This window comes from Geotrypetes seraphini, chromosome 8 (genome assembly GCF_902459505.1).
Source record: "Geotrypetes seraphini chromosome 8, aGeoSer1.1, whole genome shotgun sequence".
Classification (NCBI taxonomy): domain Eukaryota; kingdom Metazoa; phylum Chordata; class Amphibia; order Gymnophiona; family Dermophiidae; genus Geotrypetes; species Geotrypetes seraphini.
In genome coordinates this window covers 96727507-96749376 of record NC_047091.1, presented here as the reverse complement: position 1 = coordinate 96749376, position 21870 = coordinate 96727507, and the positions used below count along the sequence as shown (strand labels likewise).

At 43.1% G+C, this 21870-nt stretch overlaps 1 protein-coding gene across 1 annotated transcript in view; it reads right to left on the bottom strand.

The window, feature by feature from the left end:
* Positions 1–21870, bottom strand: part of SIN3B (SIN3 transcription regulator family member B) — a 91364-nt gene that overhangs the window by 28141 nt on the left and 41353 nt on the right. The window contains exons 6-13 of the mRNA XM_033956327.1: positions 17514–17657; positions 14771–14893; positions 10529–10618; positions 9926–10044; positions 8391–8601; positions 6508–6624; positions 2722–2960; positions 1770–1953 (exon numbers count right to left, since the gene is read on the bottom strand). Of these exons, the coding sequence (XP_033812218.1) occupies positions 1770–1953; positions 2722–2960; positions 6508–6624; positions 8391–8601; positions 9926–10044; positions 10529–10618; positions 14771–14893; positions 17514–17657 (1227 nt within the window). The remainder of the gene's footprint in view (positions 1–1769; positions 1954–2721; positions 2961–6507; positions 6625–8390; positions 8602–9925; positions 10045–10528; positions 10619–14770; positions 14894–17513; positions 17658–21870) is intronic.

The window sequence follows — 21870 nt, the reverse complement described above, 5'->3', positions numbered from 1 at the left end:
AAGGTGTCTCGAATCACTCTGCAGGATTGAGGTCCGTGCATAGAGTGTATAGATTGAGATCGAGGCACTTTGAAGGACTCGACTCCTTGTCCAGAGAGTGAAGCTCCAGGTCAACGCACTCTGAAGGACTCGACTCCTTTCTTAGAGTGTAAGGATTGAGATCGAGGCACTCTCAAGGACTCGACTCCTTGTATAGAGTGTGTAGAGCGATCTTGAGGCACTTTGAAGGACTCGACTCCTTGTGTAGAGTGATCTCGAGGCACTCTGAAGGACTCGACTCCATTCTTACAATGTAGGGATTGAGTTCAAGGTACTCTCAAAAACGACTCCTTGTATAGAGTGTGTAGAGCGATCTCGAGGCACTCTGAATGACTCAATTCCTTGTGTAGAGTGTGAAGGTCCAGGTCGAGGCACTCTCAAGGACTTGACTCTCACGGCAGCCCTGAGGACTCTAGTTGTGATGCTGCTGATTGCCCAGGCTGGATGGCAGGAAGTAGAGTCGAGGCAGGAGTAAAGTGGCTACAAGTCAAAGACAGGCAGCATTGAAGCCACCTGCTCTAATGGTGGCATGGTTGGATTAGGCTGCTGAGCTATTAGATCTGAGGGAGACTCAGAAAAAGACATAGTAGTCGGACGTCGAGAAAAGTTGAAGTAAACTCGAGGACGAGGTAGAGGAAGGAATCTCCACAGGAGACCTGACCAGTCAAGACCACGATTGAAGTCAGGGTAAGGGCCTTATGGAAAGGCCTAGTCACACCACTCAAGTTGCTGTACCTAAAGTTGACATCCAGAGAAAAAGCAGGATGGAGCACCAGACTAGAAAGAGGCACAATGCAATCGAGCCAACAGGCTGAGATCATGGTAGACCCAACGTTGTTACACCAAAAAAAATTAGTCTTTTTTTTTTTTTTAAATAAAACGCGCAAGAAAACAGCGACTCTGAAAAAAAATAAAATACGAGCCGCAGTGAGAGAAGGCATGAAGTAGAACTGAGTCTAGCGCAGAGTGTCAAAACACGTCTTCTCGGCTCTGTGGAAAACTGAGGAGATGCGCGCCTTTGCCTGGGCGGGGGAGGCACTTGCGCATGCGCGGTACAGCAGTCGCAAACTTTCTAAAGTTCTTAACCAAGTCTGCTTGCGAGGCTGTCCGCATCCGGGCTCCGTGGATGACGTTACTCACAGGTTGAGAATAGGTTGCCTGCTTATTCTGGGATAAAAATTTGATCATTTATTAGACCTGACTATACATGAGGTAAGTTGTGAAGGGAAGGACAACTTTGGTTTCTGTATTCTGGTTCTATGAGGGTAAAGGAAAAAAATAAAGGAAAAATACATTTAACGACTTTCATAAAAATAACTGTGAGCAACTGAACAAATCACTTTTCCACATAATCATGATGCAAGACAATGCATTTGTTGTATCATTCAACCAGCTTCTGCATTCCTGCAGAGAAGAAGTTTTTCAGCTGCTCACGAAGCCAGGTGAGCACCGCTTCTTTAACTTCATCATCATCAGGGATCCCTCCTGTTCCAGCTCACCGCTGGACCACCGGGTCTTATGGCAGGTCCAGCGAAGGCCTGCAACAGCTCCAGAAGGGGGGGTGGGTGGGTGCTGACCCAAATATAAGCCAAGACCCCCATTTTTGGGCTCCAAAATCTTGGCTTATATCTGAATATATACAGTAATACAGTGATTTGAAAAGAAAAAACTGAATCATGACATGTTGTACTAAGAGGCCATGTGTCCCACCCTGCAAGCAATGGTCTCACCTCATCATACACGCTCTCTATTTCATTCAACAAACTCTTTGAGCGCAGGGCTTTGGTGTCATTCTGCTTAAAATTTACAGCCTGGTGGTCCAGTGACTTTAAGTATGCTTTTTCATACTGCTCTCGCCAAATCTTGTTAAAACCTTGCTGAGCTTCTCTCCATTCCTCCTCCTTGGCTTTCAACCTGTAAAATTCAAAACAGTATGTGTGGAGCTGTGTATTTGGCTTGATAGTTCTTACAGGTCCCTTTATATCAATTCAGTCAGAACCAGTCAGAATTCAGTACCTGGATATTTCCACTTATGTTTATTTTCTGCCCTCTCTCCCCCACCCAAGCTCAGCTAGTCACTACGGTCAGAAACCCCAGTTCCAGCCACAGTTGCAAATACACTCCACCTCCCCTCCACCCCACCCCCTAGTAGGAGCCTGGAATGCTGCTTCCTTATCGCAATACTTGCCAGGCAAACTCTAAAATGGCTTCCTTAACATTAAACTGTTGAGTTTTTGCTTATTGCCAATGATATAATCATTAACACCTCATTTAAACATTCAAGCTAAACGTTTTATAGCTTGACACTTTTTATAGATTCAGAATCAAAACTGACCACTGATGATGATCTACGCAAGGTCTTAAAAGCACATAAATCCCCTCTTGAAACATACTAAATGCCTTGCATATATTATTTTGGGGATAATTTTGAGGCTGGTTCAGTAAAAGGCCAACAAAAGGGGTAAAAGAATTCAGTTTTCACTAGGATCAGTACTGATACTAAAACTGCATGCCTGCTCTCCTATAAGCAGCCCCTCCCTATCTTAATATGCCTTCTCAGTTCTCGGTCTGAGCAAGTGCTTCTTCCTGAGATTTCATTTCATGTTCTTTTAGCCTACAGCATTACAAAAAACCAAAAATCAGAAGGATTAAGCAGAACCAAGCTGAAAATGTAAGCCATACCTCTTCAACACAACAGGAACAGCTGTCACGGGGTTCTTCTTGAGGCTTTCAATGATGTCCTGTGCTTTGTCTCCATAAATGCGATAAATGGCTCTGCGCTGGATCACTTCTGAGGTTCCACCCAGACAGTCATCCAATCGAAACTTCTCCTGATCTTCTGCGGACATACGAGACAGTTTCTTCTGGACACTCTCCAGCACACGGATAGTGGCCAGGTTGGTCTCTAAGACAACATCCAGCTGCCCATAAAATACAGAAAAGGTGGTAAATATATAGAACGATTAAGGAATCTGAAGAGTCGCTCTGTCCCAAAATGTCCCAGGGTGCAGTGGGGAAAAAAGGGAGAAAAACACAGAGAAAGCAGAAAACCTGCTGCAGTGAGAGGATACTTAACCATGGTGCATTGGCACACTTCCCTGCATCATTTTTCCATTGGCGGACTGTAATAACCACAGGAAGCATATAAAAATGGATTATTATTTTAAGGAAGATTATTGTACAGTGTGTACTGTGCCTCTAGACACAAGAAGCACATTTTAAAACAAGGTACTTCTAAAAACCACAACACCACTGTATACTCACTCATTACAAGCTCTAGCAAGAAATCTTAAAAAAAAAAAGGGGGGGGGGCGCCTTAAGCTGTTTCCCCAGCACATCTGAAAGGGAGTCACAAATAGCAACTTGTACACCAAATCAGATTTGTCAATATCAAATATGGTGTCACAGTCTTTTAAAGTACATATATATAGTGCCATGTAGGGCAATTTGTAACATTTATGTGGGCTCACAGGTTTACCTGTGGACGTATAAGCAAACGTTTAAAAGGAAATTATTTTTGCAGTGTGAAGTGTATGTTGTAAATCAGTTTTATTTGGGTAAAATCTTTTGAAAACAGCCCTTATGATAACTTAATGCAGCAGGAAGCAATCTGGTTCCGCTGAAAACCTGTAATGGAATCTGAATTTTTCAAACATGGTTGATCTCTGGGATGGAGGGAAGATTTAGGCAGAAATTGTGGATATCTGAATCTATTTTTAATCTACTGAAACTGTCTATATGTGACTACATATAGGGCTCCTTTTACTAAGGTGCGCTAGCGTTTTTAGCGCAAGCAGGAAATTACCGCGTGCTACGTTTCTAGAACTAATGTCAGCTTAATGCTGGCGTTAAGGTCTAGCATGCGTGCCAATTCAGCACGCGCTATTCCGCGCATTAAAGCCCTAACGCGGCTTAGTAAAAGGAGCCCATAGAGATATTTAGAGGCTAATTTCACAATAAAGTATCTAGGTTAAGAGGCTAAAAATGTGTTTAATTAGGTGTTATTTTATAGATACATAGGTACTTATATATTTTTATAAAATCATAGCATTTATAGCAGAATTTGCTTTGAATAAGGGCACTGACATGTACAACTGTTAAAAAGCAGGTATTAAGGGCCAAATTCTATTAACAGCATCCCGATTGTAGGCAGCCAACTACACAATCGGGATGCACATTTTAAAAAACCCACAAAAAACAAACAACCGAGGCAGGCCGCCTACAATGTAGGCGCCTCTGGGAGCCTAGGGAGGCGCGTTGGCCCACCTAAGCTCACCAAAGGCTGGCGTGCCTTCGATACCAAGCACTCCTTTTCTAAGTAGAGATGCCGAAGCGCAAGCAAGATTAGCAGAGTATCACAAGTTCTTTTTTGTCCCCCGAGGAAGGCGACATAGTTGCCGAAACTTGGATCCTAGTCAGGATTATATTCGTATAACATTTAAAGGACTTGTTTTTGAACATTTGGAAAACCCTTAATAAAACATTTGTAACTGAAGGTTGGTATCGACATCTCCTGTGCCTCTTCTTTTGATGCTCTAGTTTACCCCGAGGCTTGGGTCCTTCTTTTTTCGCAGTGATCTCAAACACCAGTCCCTGGACTCATCTCCGAAGACTCTACTTATCCAGTACTGCTGTTTGCCAGTTCCATGGCCAATTTTTGGAACTCTGAGTAACCTCTCTCCTCTGTTGCCAGGGCCAAGTACTGCAATTCTGTCAACCATTGCTTTACTTCTAGTTATGTCCAGGAGTTTTCCATCCCATTGTAGCCATAATGAAGTTTCTGTTGTTTCATCAAGGAATTCATCCTTCAAAGTGGCTGCCTCTTCACAGTTCTTGCACTGTGAACGTTGGAGTAAGCTTCTTAACAAAATCATGTCATTTACATTATGGCCAAGTGTAAACCTGGCACTCCTGTCTGGCAAATTAATACAATCTAATGCTCCAGCAACTTCAGGCTGTGCAAAAAAGTTCACCTTTGGCTATTTTGACCGAGAACTGGAACAAGGGTTTCTATTGACTTCAAAATCAGCATCTGAATATGAACAACTGTCAGAGTCAACTTCAGCAATATTCAGAGGGAGAGAAGTAGCAGTTGGCAGCGTAGAACTACTGACAATGGCATTTTCTGCCTCTACTTTGGCTGCAAACTAGAGAATGACACGGGGGGAAAAATTTGTCCCCATCCCCGCGAAATCCATCTCCATCTCTGGCCTGTCGCTTCGAGTTCTGTCCCTGTCCCATCTTTAAAATCACAAGTGTTCGAGGTTTGTGCAGATGAGGTCAGAGCTTGCAGGGATGGGGCAGGGACAGGGATAAACTTATTAAATTGTTCTTCTTGCGCTCTCTTTCTATCCTCCTCCTTTGTAAGGACAGTGTCAATGCTAACGAAACATCTTGCCTCTGCACGATTAGAAATTGTCGGCTTCGATTTTCATTATTAGTTCGTCACTGGTAGCAACATCAAAAAGATGGACAAGACTTTCTTTGAAGGCTCCTTGATTCTCCAGATCACATTCAATGTATCTGTGCCAGATCTTTTTTAGTTTCTCATATTCATCGTAAAGCTTCATCAACATGCAAATCCTTGAGTCTATTTGCTGATGTGATATTCTTGCATGCTGCCAAATTTCTAAGACCTTGAACAGGGCCAGATGAGCTGCCTCTTTCAAAGCAGCCTTTTTGTCAGTGTGTATATAAGTACATAATCAACCGAAGAACATCCCCATTAGTTGGAAGATGTGAACTGGACAGTTCATCAGTGCCCTTCCCTAGCAGCCATACTTCAGCACTGCTTCTAGTCTTTATCCTAAAATGCGACATCAACTCGGTTTTCAACTACCTATTTATCACTAAACTTTTTGCTTTGCAGCAGTACAAGTATTAAGATATTATTCATATAACAATAAAAACATCAATAACAGCTTCAAAGAATGGCTATTTAGTATTGAACCAATATAAAGTAAGTAACAGTTTCTGACCACCTTACTACATTGTTATGAATAGCCTAGCCAGCTGCATTATGAGGTTATTGTTGGAACATGAGCGACCTCTAAATTTACCCCCAACTAATTCCAATTTTAACCATATTTTATCTACACGAGTTAGAACATATTCTATGGAGGTTGAATTTTTACCATAGTCTTATGGATCACTCTATTATCTGGCTATACCAGAGATAAGGACCAACCAGGTTTACAGTGTACAAGACAACCTATGACATTGATCCTAAAAAAAGTTAATTTGCAAGAAAGCTGCTTGAAGAATATTAAAGTTCAATATTAACTGATGCAGGAAACATGGAATAACCATACCATTCTCTGAAACACTGAGCATAACAGAGTGGATATACAAAGCTTTCCTTTAATTATTTTAAAGCATCATCTTTCCTCTTCCTCCACCACCATAAAATAGGCCCCAATTAATGACACTGAAGGGCCCCGGTCCTCTCGTCCACATCAAATAACTCACCTCAAAGCGCTCATCTTCACAACGATGAAGCTGTTCTTCATATGGGGTCTTCTTTGAGCTGACAAAGGTCGAGTCTTCGGACCAGGATGGGAATGAGACCCAAGTATCATTCAGCACCTTTGGTAAGAGATACAAAGTCACAACAATATATTACCATGATGTATATATTCTGCAGAAGTCTTTCACTGTGGATATTCAACAATGCACCTGTTGGGTGGGTCTCTAGTACCACCAGAGAAGCTCTGCTCTAGTGACAACTCGGTCAAATAGACAGGACACTTTGGTCTCCAACATGATTCAGCTTAAAGCTTGTTTTCCATTTTTTTCTGTCTTGTTAGACATACCTTAAGCTAGTACTGCTCTTTGTAAAGTTCATAGCTGTACCTTAGCACAAATTCTACATGGACAAATGATAACAACCACACTTTATGTGAGAAGTACATAACTGAAGATCATGCAGACTCAAACTATGCTGCCTTGTTAGTAATGGGACATACAAAAAGCATAAAAATTTAGCTCTTGTTCTTTACGTCACAGAGAAAAATTCAACCATCTACTGAAATATCCTTCTGGAGTGGGTCTCTTGGTCCTCAGCATGGACTTTTTGCCTATCACATTTTCCAGAATCTTCAGTGCTGACTGGGTATAAATTAACAATGTACCACCAGCACCAGAGAACAACTAAAAAACGTACTTTATAACTAAACAGTGCTTGGCTCCCAGTCTCAGGACCATAGTTGCAATAAACAGCCTAGAGGCACTGGAGAGGGCAAGTCTATTAAAAGAGGGACCGATATCCATGGACTTGCTAGTAAAGGCTCATGGTGCTAGGATAGAAAAGAAGAACTACCAGCTATTGCTTCGTTCCCCCCCCCCCCCCCAACAAAAACAAAAAACCTTATAGGAATTGCATAGAGCAGATCACACGAACTTAGGGGTCCTTTTATCAAGCCGCGCTAGCGGGGTTAGCGCATCGGACATTTCATCACACACTAACCCCTGCGGCTGGCTAAAAAACTAACGCGGCAGGCGGTTTAACGTGCAGTATTACGCACGTTAAACCCCTACCGCAGCTTGATAAAAGGAACCCTTAGTGGAACAAAAATGCTTTTTTACATTGTGGAAATATAAGAACCATAAATTTTGATCCTTTATCATTCAGACTATTGGTGCAGGCATTAGTTTTATCTATTTTAGATATTGTCACATCATCTATTTAGGAGCACCCAAAAAAATTCTAAGGATAATTCAGAATACAGCTGTTCGATTGATTTTTGGTTTAAAAAAGAATGACCATATTAGTCCATATTATCGTTTACTTTATTGGCTGCCTTTGGAGGCAAGAGTATTATTCAAATTTTCCTGTATCTGCTTTAAGCTGATATCGGGATTGTCTCCAGCTTACCTTTTTCCTCATTTTGTGTTGCATAGACCATCAAGAGAAACTAGAAACTTCTACTTATTTGCTTATCCAAAAATGAATGGGTGTAGATATAAGACCTTCTTAGATAGGACCCTAGCATTTCAAGCTGGTAGGCAACAATCTTGGTTAGGTAAATGTATTCAGCGAGCTATGTTATCCTATTGCAGTTTTCAGAAATTAATTAAGACCACTTTGTTTGATAAGTTTATTACTTAGTGAGTATATATTATTGAAATTCTATTTTACAAATATTTGTATTTTTTACTGTATTATTGTATTTCATTGATTGTCCAGCACTTTTTAGTGTAAAACGCCTAGAACTTTTGGTTATGGCTGTATAGAAGAATAAAGTTATTATTATTATTATTATAAATAAAGGCTGAGGCCAATTTGCACTTTATGCCCACATCATTTTTAAAGCAGCTGTAAAAGGCATTTTGCTGTGTGTATACTGAAATACCTCTTTACAAACAGCTGTCCTCCCACTGCATTTGGGTTGTTGGTATGTTTTTGGAAGTGCTCGATAACTTGACCCGATCCGTTTGCAAGATGCATAATCGATTTCTCGGCCAATCCCATCACCCGACCTATCGCTTGTCAGTGGTGACGCAAAAGATAATTCCTTCACTCCCAGGAATGATTTGAACTGTGCAAACAGCTCTGGAAACTTCCTTTAAATAACATATTGAAACACAAATGTCAGTACTGCAGTCACTCTCAGTTAATAAATATAAAATTTCAATTAAATTTTAATCCAGATTAGCACAAAAGACAATATCCAAATGTCTGCCATGAACAAAACAAGGCAGCCTTCCTTTTCACAGTACTGTTTATGCAACACCCCAGAAAAGGCTGGATTAGGCCTCTCCTTTCTCACAAATCTAGTTCAAGTTCAATTTATTTAATATACCGCAAATATAAAATCAGAAGGCAAATGTAAGCGGTTTACAATTAAAAAAATAAAACAAAAAAACAACAACAGCACAAGAACCAGCATAAAATCTCTTGACCAAGCATGTCATTTCAGTTTACCAAGTACAATAACGGCCAACTGACACTGATTTTTCTGGTGACAGCCAAAACCGAAATGACCACTGAAACTGTCTGAAAGCTTTCAGCTGAAACCAAAACTGTAGCTGAAAATCACTACCTGATTTCAGCCAAAGCTGAAAACTCAAGTATGGTTGTGGGAATGTGGATCAGCAAGGGCTGCTGGAGTTTGTCAGAGCTTGCAGTCTGCAGTCCTCTGCTAAACCCAGTCTCCCAGTCCGAATATAATTTAAATAATGAAAGACTGTATTTTACCTCCAAGCAAAATAGCATGCACATACATGGACTGCAGCTAATAAAACTGAAATTAAAAGCCACAGTGCTTTTATAGTGGCTGACTTTACACCACACTCGGAGTGACAGATGATGTCATAGCTCCAGAGAGAGTTATTCCTAGAGAGTTTATGATCCCAAATTTAAAGACCTAAACGCCTGCAAAAAATTTTATTTGCCATATAAATTATCAGGCAAGATCATAACTGCATCACTTGCAAACACAGTACAAAAAAGAACATCCTCCCAAAAACCAGAACTATCTTACAATCCCTGGTAGTTTAGTGGTGTACTCAAACAGGAATAATGCGACAATCATGGCAGCCATTTTGAGAGCAGAAATGGAATGGGCAGCATTAACTGGGGATTGTTCCTGTCCTCAACACAATCTCTGGTGGTCTGCAAATGTACGTTAAGCCTGGGGGAGGAGAGGGACAAACAGGACAAAGCATAAAATAGCCAAAATGTAAAATAACTCTTTTAGCCAAAACCAAAACTGGGCAGAAAAATTATTTGGGGCTGGTTTTGGCACCATAACCGAAACTTGGTCAGCTTCTAGCATACAAAGACCATTGAGCTGGTGGGGGGTGAGGAGTGTGTGTGTGTGTGGGGGGGTGACGACACCTGAACTCATTTGCCTATAAACAGTCTCCAAAGTATCACTAAACTTACCCTAAAAATGGTGTAACCAGTTGCACAAGCTCTGACCCAGATACAAGCTCTTGATTGAAGAGAGCAATACAGCGGAGAAAATTCTCATATACTTCCTGACTCTTTAGTACCCTGCGTACCTTGAAAACAAGGACAGCATGCAGCTGGTTAACAATCACAGAAGAGACCCAATACTTGTATAACCAGCTTGGCATGTGTGACTTACAAGATCAATCAATTTGTATCCTTCTTTGAATCTTTTGTAAACTGCATAGAACTTCACGGTACTGCGGTATATAAACTGTTATTATTATTACTCCATCTGGCTTTCCTTCAAAAGCTACTGTATGCATGCTACACAAATAATTTAAAGACAAACAAGTATTATAATACTGCTGAGCCAAAGCCCTCTTGGCTTTTAAACTCCATAATTAACCATAGAACTAAAACAAAATAATTAATTAAAAAAGGCACTGCTGAATGTAAACCAAAGCAACACTGATGCATTATATCAAATTGTTTCTCTACACACACACACACACACACTGTACTCTCAGCCACCTAACAAACAGAAAGAAGCTGTGTCTGGAACAACTGTACATAAGTCAACACAGTGACTCTGACCTTGTCAAAGAATGAAAACTCCTGCAGGGTCCCGTATTTCCCGACTCCAGCTACTGACTGGTCCTTCATGCCTCGAAGTTTCATTTTTTTCTGGGGAAGAGAGACTTTAGGTTACAAATTAACCTATGCCAGCTTTATATCATACAAGTACAATTCTCTTTGCTCAGCTGCAAAGTCACTCTTGCAAAGGAAGTACCAAAGCCCTTCAGTAACCTTAAAAGTATCTCCTCTATCACCTTGGATCCACCAAATTTGTTTGTCTTGAAGCTCTTTCCCCTTTTCTCTCTCATAAGGAAACAGAGAAACGCAGAGATGACCCCCAAAGCACATCCATCCTAGGCTATCCCTTTCTTTTCACAATTTTGAAAGCAAAATACAACTACAATGTACCTATAGGGTGTCATATTCTCACCTGCAGGTCACTCCACCCTGACCCAAAGAATATCAACAGCTAGTCAAAAATGTATTCAATTCAGTCAAGAAACAGATCTCCTATATATTGTGTCTCTGTAGAGCACTGTTTATATAAACAATCTCTTTGATGGTTTTACTCTGACGGTTTAAGTCTAAAATCAAAAGGTCCATTTATTTGCTCTCATTAGGTGGCACTAAAGCCTTTATTTGTTACTAGTGTTTAAGCCCGTTACATTAACGGGTGCTAGAAAGCAGCCCCCTATCCCTCTCCCCCTCCAGTTCCTCCCGGACTCTCTCTCCGTGGCCCCCTTCTGTCTCCCCTCCCACAAGCAAAGCAGTCTGCCTCCCAACACACCCCTCCCCCAAAGCAGCCTCCTTTCCCTCTCCAGTTCCTCCCTGACTGTCTCTCTGTGGCCCCCCTTCTGTCTTCCCCCCCCAAGCAAAGCTGTCTGGCTCTCAGCACACCCCTCCCCCACAGCAGGCCCCTTTCCCTCTCCCCCTCCAGTTCCTCCCTGACTGTCTCTCTCCGTGGCCCCCCTTTTGTCTTCCCCCCCCCAAGCAAAGCTGTCTGGCTCTCAGCACACCCCTCCCCCACAGCAGGCCCCTTTCCCTCTTCCCCTCCAGTTCCTCTCTGACCATCTCTCCGTGGCCCCCCTTTTGTCTTCCCCCCCCAAGCCAAGCTGTCGGCCTCCCAGCACACCCCTCCCCCCAAAGCAGCCTCCTTTCCCTCTCCCCCTCCAGTTCCTCCCTGTCTCTCCGTGGCCTCCATTCTGTCTCCCCCCCAAGCCAAGTTGTCTGCCTCCCAACACACCCCTTCCCTAAAGCAGCCTCCTTTCCCTCTCCAGTTCCTCCCTGACTGTCATTAGTCCCTTGCCACCCCCCCCCACCCCCTTCATCTCCCGCGGTCCCGACAAACGTGCAGACTCTAGCAGCGGCTGCAGCACTCTAAACACGCTGCTTCGCGGCCTTCTACTGCCCTAATTTGCTCTGCTGTGTCGGGCAGAGCAAATCAGGGCAGTAGAAGGTCGCGAAGCAGCGTGTTTAGAGTGCTGCGGCCGCTGGAAGTTGCTGCCCGACGCCCGGTTCCTTTGGCCTGACCAATGGGTGCCTCCCTCCTCCTCCTCCCTTCCCCCCCCCTGTCATGGCTCCCCATGTCCCAGCTCTCTCAGTGAGTGAAGGTGGCTGCCGCTGCCGGCCCAGCGCCTGCAGCCACGCCGTCATGGTGTTCCAGAATCGAGAGGCGGGAGGAGGAGAGAAGCGCGAGCGGGGCCGCAGCGCTCACAGGACCGAGCGCTCAAGAGGGAGATGGCTGGAGTTCGCAGAGGATCCACCTCCTTTGGCGGTGAGTGACAGCGAGGGAGGAGTTACTCCCGTGTTCTGGCCTGCCTCCGTGTTCGAAAATCGAATTCGGCATGGAGGCACACCTCACGGCACCAGGAATCACGGAGTTTCAAGAGCGCATGCGCGCTCTAGGGTTTTATTATTATAGATTTGTACTTTTTTCACCATTTTACCCTGCCTGGGCAATGGAACAAAAGGGGAGGTTTTATTTGAGTTAGGAGGCTATTCAGCTCTTGCACCAGCAAAGGGACGGAGATTGGTACAGTTATCAATACTATGTTCAAAAGACCAATCTTAACCACAAAACTTCTAGATGGGCTTCAATATTTGCAAACCTGAGGGTAGGATTAAATGGCCATTTTTCTCAGTGGAGGAGGGTAAATAGTGGAGTGTTGCAGGGATCTATACTGGAAATGGTGTTATTTAACTTATTTATAAATGATCTAGAAACTGGTGATTAAATTTGCAGATGACACCAAACTGTTCAAAGTTGTTAAAACACATGCAGATTGTGAAAAATTGAAAGGAACCTTAGGAAATTGGAAGAATGAGCATCCAAATGGCAGATGAAACTTAATGTGGACAAATGCAAAGGTGATGCACATTAGGAAGAATAATCCAAATCATAGTTACCAGATGCTCAGGTCCACCTTGAGGGGGGGTTAGCACCCAAAAATAAGGTCTGGGTGTCATTGTGGATAATACAATGAAACTTTCCACCTAATGAGCGGCAGCGGCCAAAAAAGCAAACAAGATGCTAGGAATTATTACAAAAGGGATGGTTAACAAGATTAAGAATGTTATAATGCCCCTGTATCGCTTCATGGTGCGACCTTACCTGGAGTACTGCGTTCAATTCTGGTCGCCTTATCTCAAGAAAGATATAGTGGAACTAGACAAGGTTCAAAGAAGAGCAATCAAGATGAAAAAAGGGATGAACTCCTTTCGTATGAGGAAAGACTAAAAAGGTTAGGACTCTTCAGCTTGGAAAAGAGACGGCTGAGAGGAAATATGATTGACGTCTACAAAATCCTGAGTAGAGTAGAATGGGTACAAGTGGATCGATTTTTTACGCCGTCAAAAATGATAAAGACTAGGGGACACTCCAAGTTACAGGGGAAATACTTTTAAAACCAATAGAAGGAAATATTTTTTCACTCAGAGAATAGTTAAGCTCTGGAACACTTTGCCAGAAATTGTGGTAAGAATGGTTAACATAGCTGGTTTAAAAATGTTTGGACAATTTCCTGGAGGAAAAGTCCTTAATTTGTTATTGAGACAGACATGATAGAAGCCACTGGAATGATGCTATTATTTTGGTTCTCCCTAGGTACTAGTGAGCTGGATTGGCCATTGTGAAGACGGGTTAATGGGCTACATGGATCATTGGTCTGACCAGTAAGGCTATTTTATGCTCTCTTTTCACTGATAACTGAAGATTTTTGTTATCTCACATTACACACAAATACAATGGTAACAAAGCCATCAGTTTCCCATACACACAAATTCTAGTGTGTTGCATAATTTGGCTGCTCCCAGGGAAAATTGGAAGGGGACCTTAAAGTCTTTTTGAAATGAGCAGACATTCACTTTTTATCTGGCAGTTTCCTCGAGTTGCTTCAGGTTCCCTGCTCAATCTGAACTCCCTCCCTCCAAATATTCAACCATGCATAGGTTCTCAACCCAGTCCTCGGGACACATTTGCATATGCTACCTCCTTTCCATGCACATCTCACTCATGCATATTCATTGTGGGTATCCTGAAAACCTGACTGTCTAGGTGTGACCCGAGGACTGGGTTTTAAAACTCCTGCTTTAACATAACCCAGCCTCCACAGTAACAATCCTCCATTCCGACTAGAACCTAGTATGGATGTACACACAGTCAGTTACTAGAACATGACGGCAGATAAAAGGCCAAATGGCCCACCCAGTCTACCCATCCGCAGTATTCACTATTTCCTCTTCTCCTAAGAGATCCCACATGCCTGCCCCACGCTTTCTTGAATTCAGACACCTTCTTTGTCTCCAACACCTTTATCGGGAGACTATTCCATGCATCTACCACCCATTCTGTAAAAAAGAATTTCCTTAGATTACACCTGAGTCCATTACCTCTTAACTTCATCCTACACCCTCTCATTCCACAGTTTTCCTTTATTTGAAAAAAGCTCACCTCCTGTACATTAATGCCACAAAGATATTTAAATGTCTCTATCATATCCCCTCTCCCCCACCTTTCTTCCAGAGTATACATATTGAGGTCTATAAGTCATGTGCTTTATGACAAAAACAACTAAGTTACTGTGGTGTCTCCACAGCCAGCCTGGCCAGCACCATATTGGACAAGACCCAAAGTCTAGCACTGATACAGATTGAAGTAACCATGGCAAATAGTGATGACCCAGACATACCACAGCCTATCCCACATGCTCAACTTTTCAGTTAGGATTATTTTCCTCTTAACCAGTTTTCCCTCCCAAGTACCTTTGCCGGGCAAGTTACTGGCCGTAGCAGCAAGGATCTGGATTGCTTTTTATTGTGTTCCATTCTCTTCTCAATTTCAGTTTTCTGTACAGCACTAATTTCACAGGGCCCATTGCCTGTAAACTGAAGAAAAGAAAAAAAAAATACAGAAAGCCGTTAACTTTTCAATTCATCAAGTCAATTTGTTTTAGACAACCATTCCAACACTACACCTGTGACATAAGTTACCAAGATCAGATTATCAACAAGAAGAATGAACTAAAATATTCAGAAAGTGTAATGTCACTGCCTTGATAAAACTAACCGTTCCAAGTTGAAATACAAACCAGGAGATTAAAGTACCCCATGAATGCCTACTATGGAAATTGAAGAACCATGGGGTGGAAGGAGACGTACATAGATGGATCAAAAATTGGTTGGCGGGTAGAAAACAAAGGGTAGGAGTGAAAGGCCATTACTCAGACTGGAGGAGGGTCACGAGTGGTGTTCCGCAGGGGTCGGTACTCGGACCACTGCTGTTCAATGTATTTATAAACGATCTAGAAACAGGGACAAAGTGCGAAGTAATAAAATTCTCAGACGACATCAAACTATTTAGAGTAGGGACAAAAGAGGACTGTGAGGACTTACAAAAGGACTTGAACAAACTAGAAGAATGGGCAGTGAGATGGCAGATGAAGTTTAATGTAGAGAAATGTAAAGTCTTGCATGTAGGAAACAGAAACCCGAAGTACAGCTATATGATGGGAGGGCTGGTAATGAGTAAAAGTACCCTAGAAAAGGACTTGGGGGTAATGGTGGACAAGACAATGAAGCCATCGGCACAGTGCGCAGCGGCCTCTAAGAAGGCGAATAGAATGCTAGGTATTATCAAGAAAGGTATTACAGCCAGAACGAAAGAAGTTATCCTGCCGTTGTATCAGGCAATGTTGCACCCGCATCTGGAGTACTGCGTCCAATATTGGTCACCATACCTTAAGAAGGATATGGCGTTACTCGAGAGGGTTCAGAAAAGAGCGACGCGACTAATAAAAGGTATGGAAACTTTTCATATGCTGAAAGATTAGAGAAACTGGGGCTCTTTTCACCAAGAAAGGCGGAGACTTAGAGGGGATATGATAGAGACTTAAAAGATCATCAGATAGAAGTAGAGATAGGTTATAGGAAAAGTCAGGGACCACCTAACAAGCCATGGACCTGATGGGCCGCCGCGGGTGCGGACTGCTGGGCACGATGGACCTCTGGTCTGACCCAGCGGAGGCAACTTCTTATGTTCTTATCATGAAGGGCATAGAGAAAGTGGAGAGGGACAGATTCTTCAAACTTTTGAAGACTACAAGAACAAGAGGGCATTCGGAAAAATTAAGAGGGGACAGATTCAGAACCAATGCTAAGAAGTTCTTCACACAAAGGGTGGTGGACACCTGGAATGTGCTTCCAAAGGGTGTGATAGGACAGAGTACGGTATCGGGGTTCAAGAAGGGATTGGATGATTTTCTGAAGGAAAAGGGGATAGAAGGGTATAGATAGAGGATTACTATACAGGTCCTGGACCTGATGGGCCGCCGTGTGAGCGGACTGCTGGGCATGATGGACCTCTGGTCTGACCCAGCAGAGCACTTCTTATGTTCTTATATATTTGTGATGGAGGTTGTTTGAATTCCAGGTTACATCTTTGTGCTTTATTGTCGCACATGAACTGCCTTGCCAAGATCACACCTCCTGCACTTATTCATTCTGCATCCTCATAACCCAGTGGTCTCAAACTCAAACCCTTTGCAGGGCCACATTTTGGATTTGTAGGTACTTGGAGGGTAGCAAGTACTATTTTGAGGCCCTCAGTATTATAAAGAATGATGGAAAACTTGTGCCTTAAATGTCTGGCGGTCGTGTCCGGCGGCCACGTTCTGAAACATTGCCTGCCTCACTGTTGTAACCTCACTTTCCTCCTGTGTCTGTACGTGATTGTGAGGTGGAGTGGAGAGGAAAAATCACTTACAGATGCAGGAAAGCGCTTGCGTGAGGTTACAGCAGTGTGGAAGGCAAAGTTCCAGAATGCGACTGCCAATCACTTAAGGCACAGGTTTTCCATAAAGAATTATTCTTTATAATACTGAAGGCCTCAAAATAGTACCTGGTGGGCCATATGCAGCCCTTGGGCCGTGAGTGTGAGGCCACTGTCATAACCTGATTCTGACTCCATCCTCAATAATTCAAGAGAATCCTAGATGTTCAGTTTTCTAATTAAAATTGATGCACAGAAAAAAACTGGATTGTAAAATGTCATCTATGTTGTAAGGGGGGGGGGGATTCAAAATCAAAAAAGGAAGCTGGTCCCTCAAAAGTGTCAAGTACGAATGCAATTAAAGAAACAGACCTATTAAAATATAAATTAACAAGAGAAGGAACTATATCAATCTACAAAAACAACAACATTAGGAGGTCTACCACAGAGCCATGGAAGCATATAAAACAAGTCAACTTTATTTCTCTACTCAAGAAACAGTCCAATTGACCACACATACCTAATGTGCATTTCACTTATAGTTCTAGGGAAATCAGAAAGTTGGAGATGATTGACTATGCTACAGAAATTGTTGCTTTCAAAATGTAGTATGCATGCAATGGAAGTCTTATCTACACTGTATTTGAGAAAATGAATGATAAACTCTTTCCCTGAATGAGAAGAAATTATCAACCAAACACCAACAGTATTTTTCCTTCTTAGTCACCAAGACATTACCAGAGATCTTTTGGCTTCAGGAAGGAACTGCCCAAATTCAGAGAGTAGATCCTCTTGGCCTCGAAAGAGATTTGCTACTTCAGTGAAAACTTCTTCTTCTGACATGCCCCGGAATGGTCGGCCCTTTGGATTCAATTGTTCTTTCTGTCAGTGGACGGAGTAGAAAGAGAGGATAAAAAAAAATCTCTTACAAATTTAATAGTAAAGGAAGGCTGACAGCATCTGCTTGCATTTCTAGAAGTTAAATGAAAATTTTTCATAATAGCATTTTAAATGTGGTAACTTCAAATGTCTTTGTCCCGATGTATTAGGTTAAACAGTGAAGCTATGCAGCCTCTTGCATGGTATTTCCCTAAGTTCTCAGACAGTTCTTCAACAAATTCCTGAAATTTCTAGGAAAAGTCAAACTTGAATAAAACGACCACACATCCCAGGAGCCACTATTTAACTCCTAATCACACAAGTAACCCAAGTATAAAAAGAAACTTCAATTGAAAAACAAACACCCCCCCACACACACACACACACACTTTGTAAGTAGGTTTTGAAATTGTGGGGTGGTGAGGGAGGGGCTTATTTTTAAGACCAATATAGTCAGTAACATTCTTTCAAAAAAGGATAACTTTCAAATCAATTAAAGGGTTGGAAGATGTAAAATAATATAATTTTAGCATCTATATGATATATATATTCAATTTTCAATTTTTCTATACCGTTCTCCCAGGGGAGTTCAAAACGGTTTACATGAATTTATTCAGGTACTCAAGCATTTTTTCCCCTGTCTGTCCCGGCAGGCTCACAATCTACCTAATGTACCTGGGGCAATGGGGGGATTAAGTGACTTGCCCAGGGTCGCAAAGAGCAGCGTGGGTTTGAACCCACAACCCCAGGGTGCTGAGGCTGTAGCTTTAACCACTGCGCCACACACTCCCCACTAGACTGTTCTACTGCATTACATCTTACCTGATAATTTTCTTTCCCTTAGTCTCAGCAGATGAATCTAAACATATGGGTTAAGTCCATCTTACAGCAAACGGATATAGAGAGCACTGAATTGTGACCAATGATACAGGATGGCATGCCCCTTGGCCTCTCATATTCATTAACAAAGCAAAAGGAGTGAGCCATAGCAAAGAGAACCCAGCAAAACAACAGAACCCTCCACACCAACAAAACTGTATGAACCAGAAAATCTTTGCATATAAACCAGTACAGCTCCAACTACAAAAGGAAACAGAGAAAGACAGAATAGACAGCACTCCACTATAAGGGCGGGGCTCTGGATTTATCAGCCGAGACAAAAGGAAAAAAATTATCAGGTAAGACATAATTTTACCTTCCCTGTCATCGTCAGCAAACAAATCCAGACATATGGGTTGTAGCAAAGCAGTCCTCAACTCAGGTGAGAATCTGACAGCACTGTGGAAAGAAACAATGCCACAAAGGAGGCATCCATCTGCACCACCACATCCACTCGGCAAATATCTGGAAAATATAAGCAAAGAGGACTATGTGGCCAACCTACAAATGTATTATAAAGAAAACGTCCGCGGCTCAGCCCAAGATGTAGACAATGCTCAAGTCGTGTGGGCCTGAAAGGACAATGGCAAGACCTTCCCCACCAAGACATATGTCGAAGATATGGCCTCCCTAATCCACAGAGCAATCACTGCCTTAAAGGCTGCCACACCCCGAGAAAGGCCCCTCTACAGAACAAAGAGGTGATTCAAGCAATGAAACTCATTCATGACCTTGCAAATAATGCAACAACACCCTGTAGTCATCCAATAAATGAAGCTGCCGGAACTGCTCCGGATGATCCTCTTCCAAAAAGGATGGGAGAAACACGGGCTGGGTCAAATGGAAGGTGGAGACCACCTTAGGCAGAAAGGACAAAACTGTACGAACTATAAAACCTGCCTCTGAAAAATAAAGGAAAGGATCACAATATGAAAGAGCCTGGAGCTTGGAAATATGGTGTACAGAAGTGATGGCAACTAGAAATGCTGCCTTTAAAGTGAGATCTTTCAACATAGCCTTTCACAGGGGCTTATAACAAGATAGTAATCACCGAATCTGACTATCCTCTCTTCTTTTAACATGCCTGCTGAAGAACAAAGCCATAAGGCCAAGGCGGGACAGGTTGTCTAAGTGAACTGGGCTCTGGCAAAAAAGGTCCCGCACCAGAGGCACCTACAGGGGATTGTCAATGAGCAAGTGAACCAAATCCACATACCACGGCCTCCCAGAGCCACTCCAGAGCAATGAAAATCACATGTCCCAGATAACAACCAATCCTGTGAAGCACCTTGCCTATCAGCAGCCAAGGAGGGAAAACATAAAGGAGGTCTGTCGGTCTGTCCTCGGCCAGGATTGAAGAAGGGTGTCTATACCCTCTGAACCTAACTCCTTCCTCCTGTTGAAAAACCTGTTGATCTTGGCATTGGTGCATGACCCTATCAGGTCCAGAGCCAAAAGACCCCATCTCTGGGGTCACCAACCAAAGACTGACAGGTGCAACTTCCCATTTCATAAACCTGGCAACCAATTGCTGTATGTCTTTTTATGGCAAACAGAGGGCTTACAATGGAGGAAAAGCCTAAGAACCCTGTTGGAAAGGAAACCCTCACCCAACCTAAGAGGGTAAATAACTTCATCGGCTTAAAAGCCTCCAGTCAGTTAAACGCTATTTAAATAAACAATTCTAATGTGCAGTCTCTTAATTGTTTTAAGCTGATACACTTATTTTTATCCCGGTGAAGGTAGAGCAAACAGCCAGTTCTGGAGGTTTTTTAGCCCATGAAGCTATTTACCCTCTCAAGTTGGGTGAGGGTTTCCTCGTCAACGGGTTCTGAGGCTTTTCCTCCACTATTAAAAACATAGAGCAATTGGTTGCCAGGTTTATGAATAATTTTGTTTGCTGTAAGGAAATTGGTTTGGTGGTTTGCAACTTCCCATTTTCCCAGATCCAAAGTCGTCCAGCTGAGGAAATCTGCTTGTACATCTGCTGCTCCCACAACGTGATTCACAGACAGAAGCAGAACATGGTAATCTGCCCACAGAAGACAAGCTACCCTGTATGTTTATATAAGCCACCACATTGACACTGTCCAAGAGCTTGCAAACCAACATGTCCTCTAGCAGGACCCAAAAGGCCACCAGAGCCAAGCACACAGCTCACAGCTCCAGGCAGTTTATCTACCACCTCGACTCCATCTTGCTCTACATGTTTTGAGCACTGCAGTGAAGACAATGGGCTCCCCAGCCCAACAGACCAGCTTCCATATCCACAACAACCCATGCTGGGGAGGCCAATAACATCCCCTGGCCAAGACTGATAAGTGTCAGATAAGTGAGCACCGTCTCCATATCAGGTAGCTGCATGAGCCTCAAGGATTCAGAAACTGCAAAAGATTACGAACTGCGGAGCGACACTTGAAAAGAACAAGGCTGTCGCATCAAAGGACAGCTTCAAGGAAGACTCCAGCTTGCGATTCTGGGCATTCCTAAGCGCAATACCACCCTCCATCATCTTAGTGACCACAGCCACCAAAAGTCCACCTTGAGCAATTTCAATTTCTCCAACTCCTCAGCAGAAAGAAGATAAACATGTGATATACTTTCAACCCCGAATCAGGAGTGGACCACTGAGCTGAAATCAACTCTTGAATGGCATTGTGAACCAGGCAGGAAGGTCTTCGGCGGGCTTTTGTGCTAGCCATCTTTGGAGTTAGCTGTCACCGAAATGGATACCTCAAGAAAGGAAATATTCCAGGATCGTTAAACTTTGAATTATAGATAGTGGTAATTCATCCTTGCGGAATACTCTGATTGCTGTAGGGTCATCAGTCAAATCTGAAGCAAGTTCTACCTCCTCCAGCTCCTCGAGGGGTGGTAAAGCAGCCAAAATCAACAAGCCCTCAGCCCATGAAGGTCCTGGGGAAGGAGGGGGCCCAAAGCCCCCAGTGCAGGTTCTCCAGTCATCTATGCTTCGAAGTGGACTCCCCAAGGGAGAGTCCAGGAGCAGACTGACCCCCCCAAAGGAGGAGAGGGAGACAGAAGATCCCACAGAACAGAAGCAGCTGGAGTCCCTAGAGAAGGGGTGGGCCTGCCCGAGAAGGCAGGCCTGATGCAACAGCAATATAAACCTGGGAGTGAAAAGCTGACTAGCCAGCCCCACCTGGAGACCCGTGTCTACTGCAGCTGTAGCAGATGATCCCAGGGCAGAAACATGCTGCCCAGCCACTTCTTACAGGGAATCCTAATATGAGGATCTTACCAGGTCCTGAACACTAAGCCCACCAATGGCCTCAGCAATTGCATCAGGAGACCTGTGCATGGGAAAATCTCCCATGTG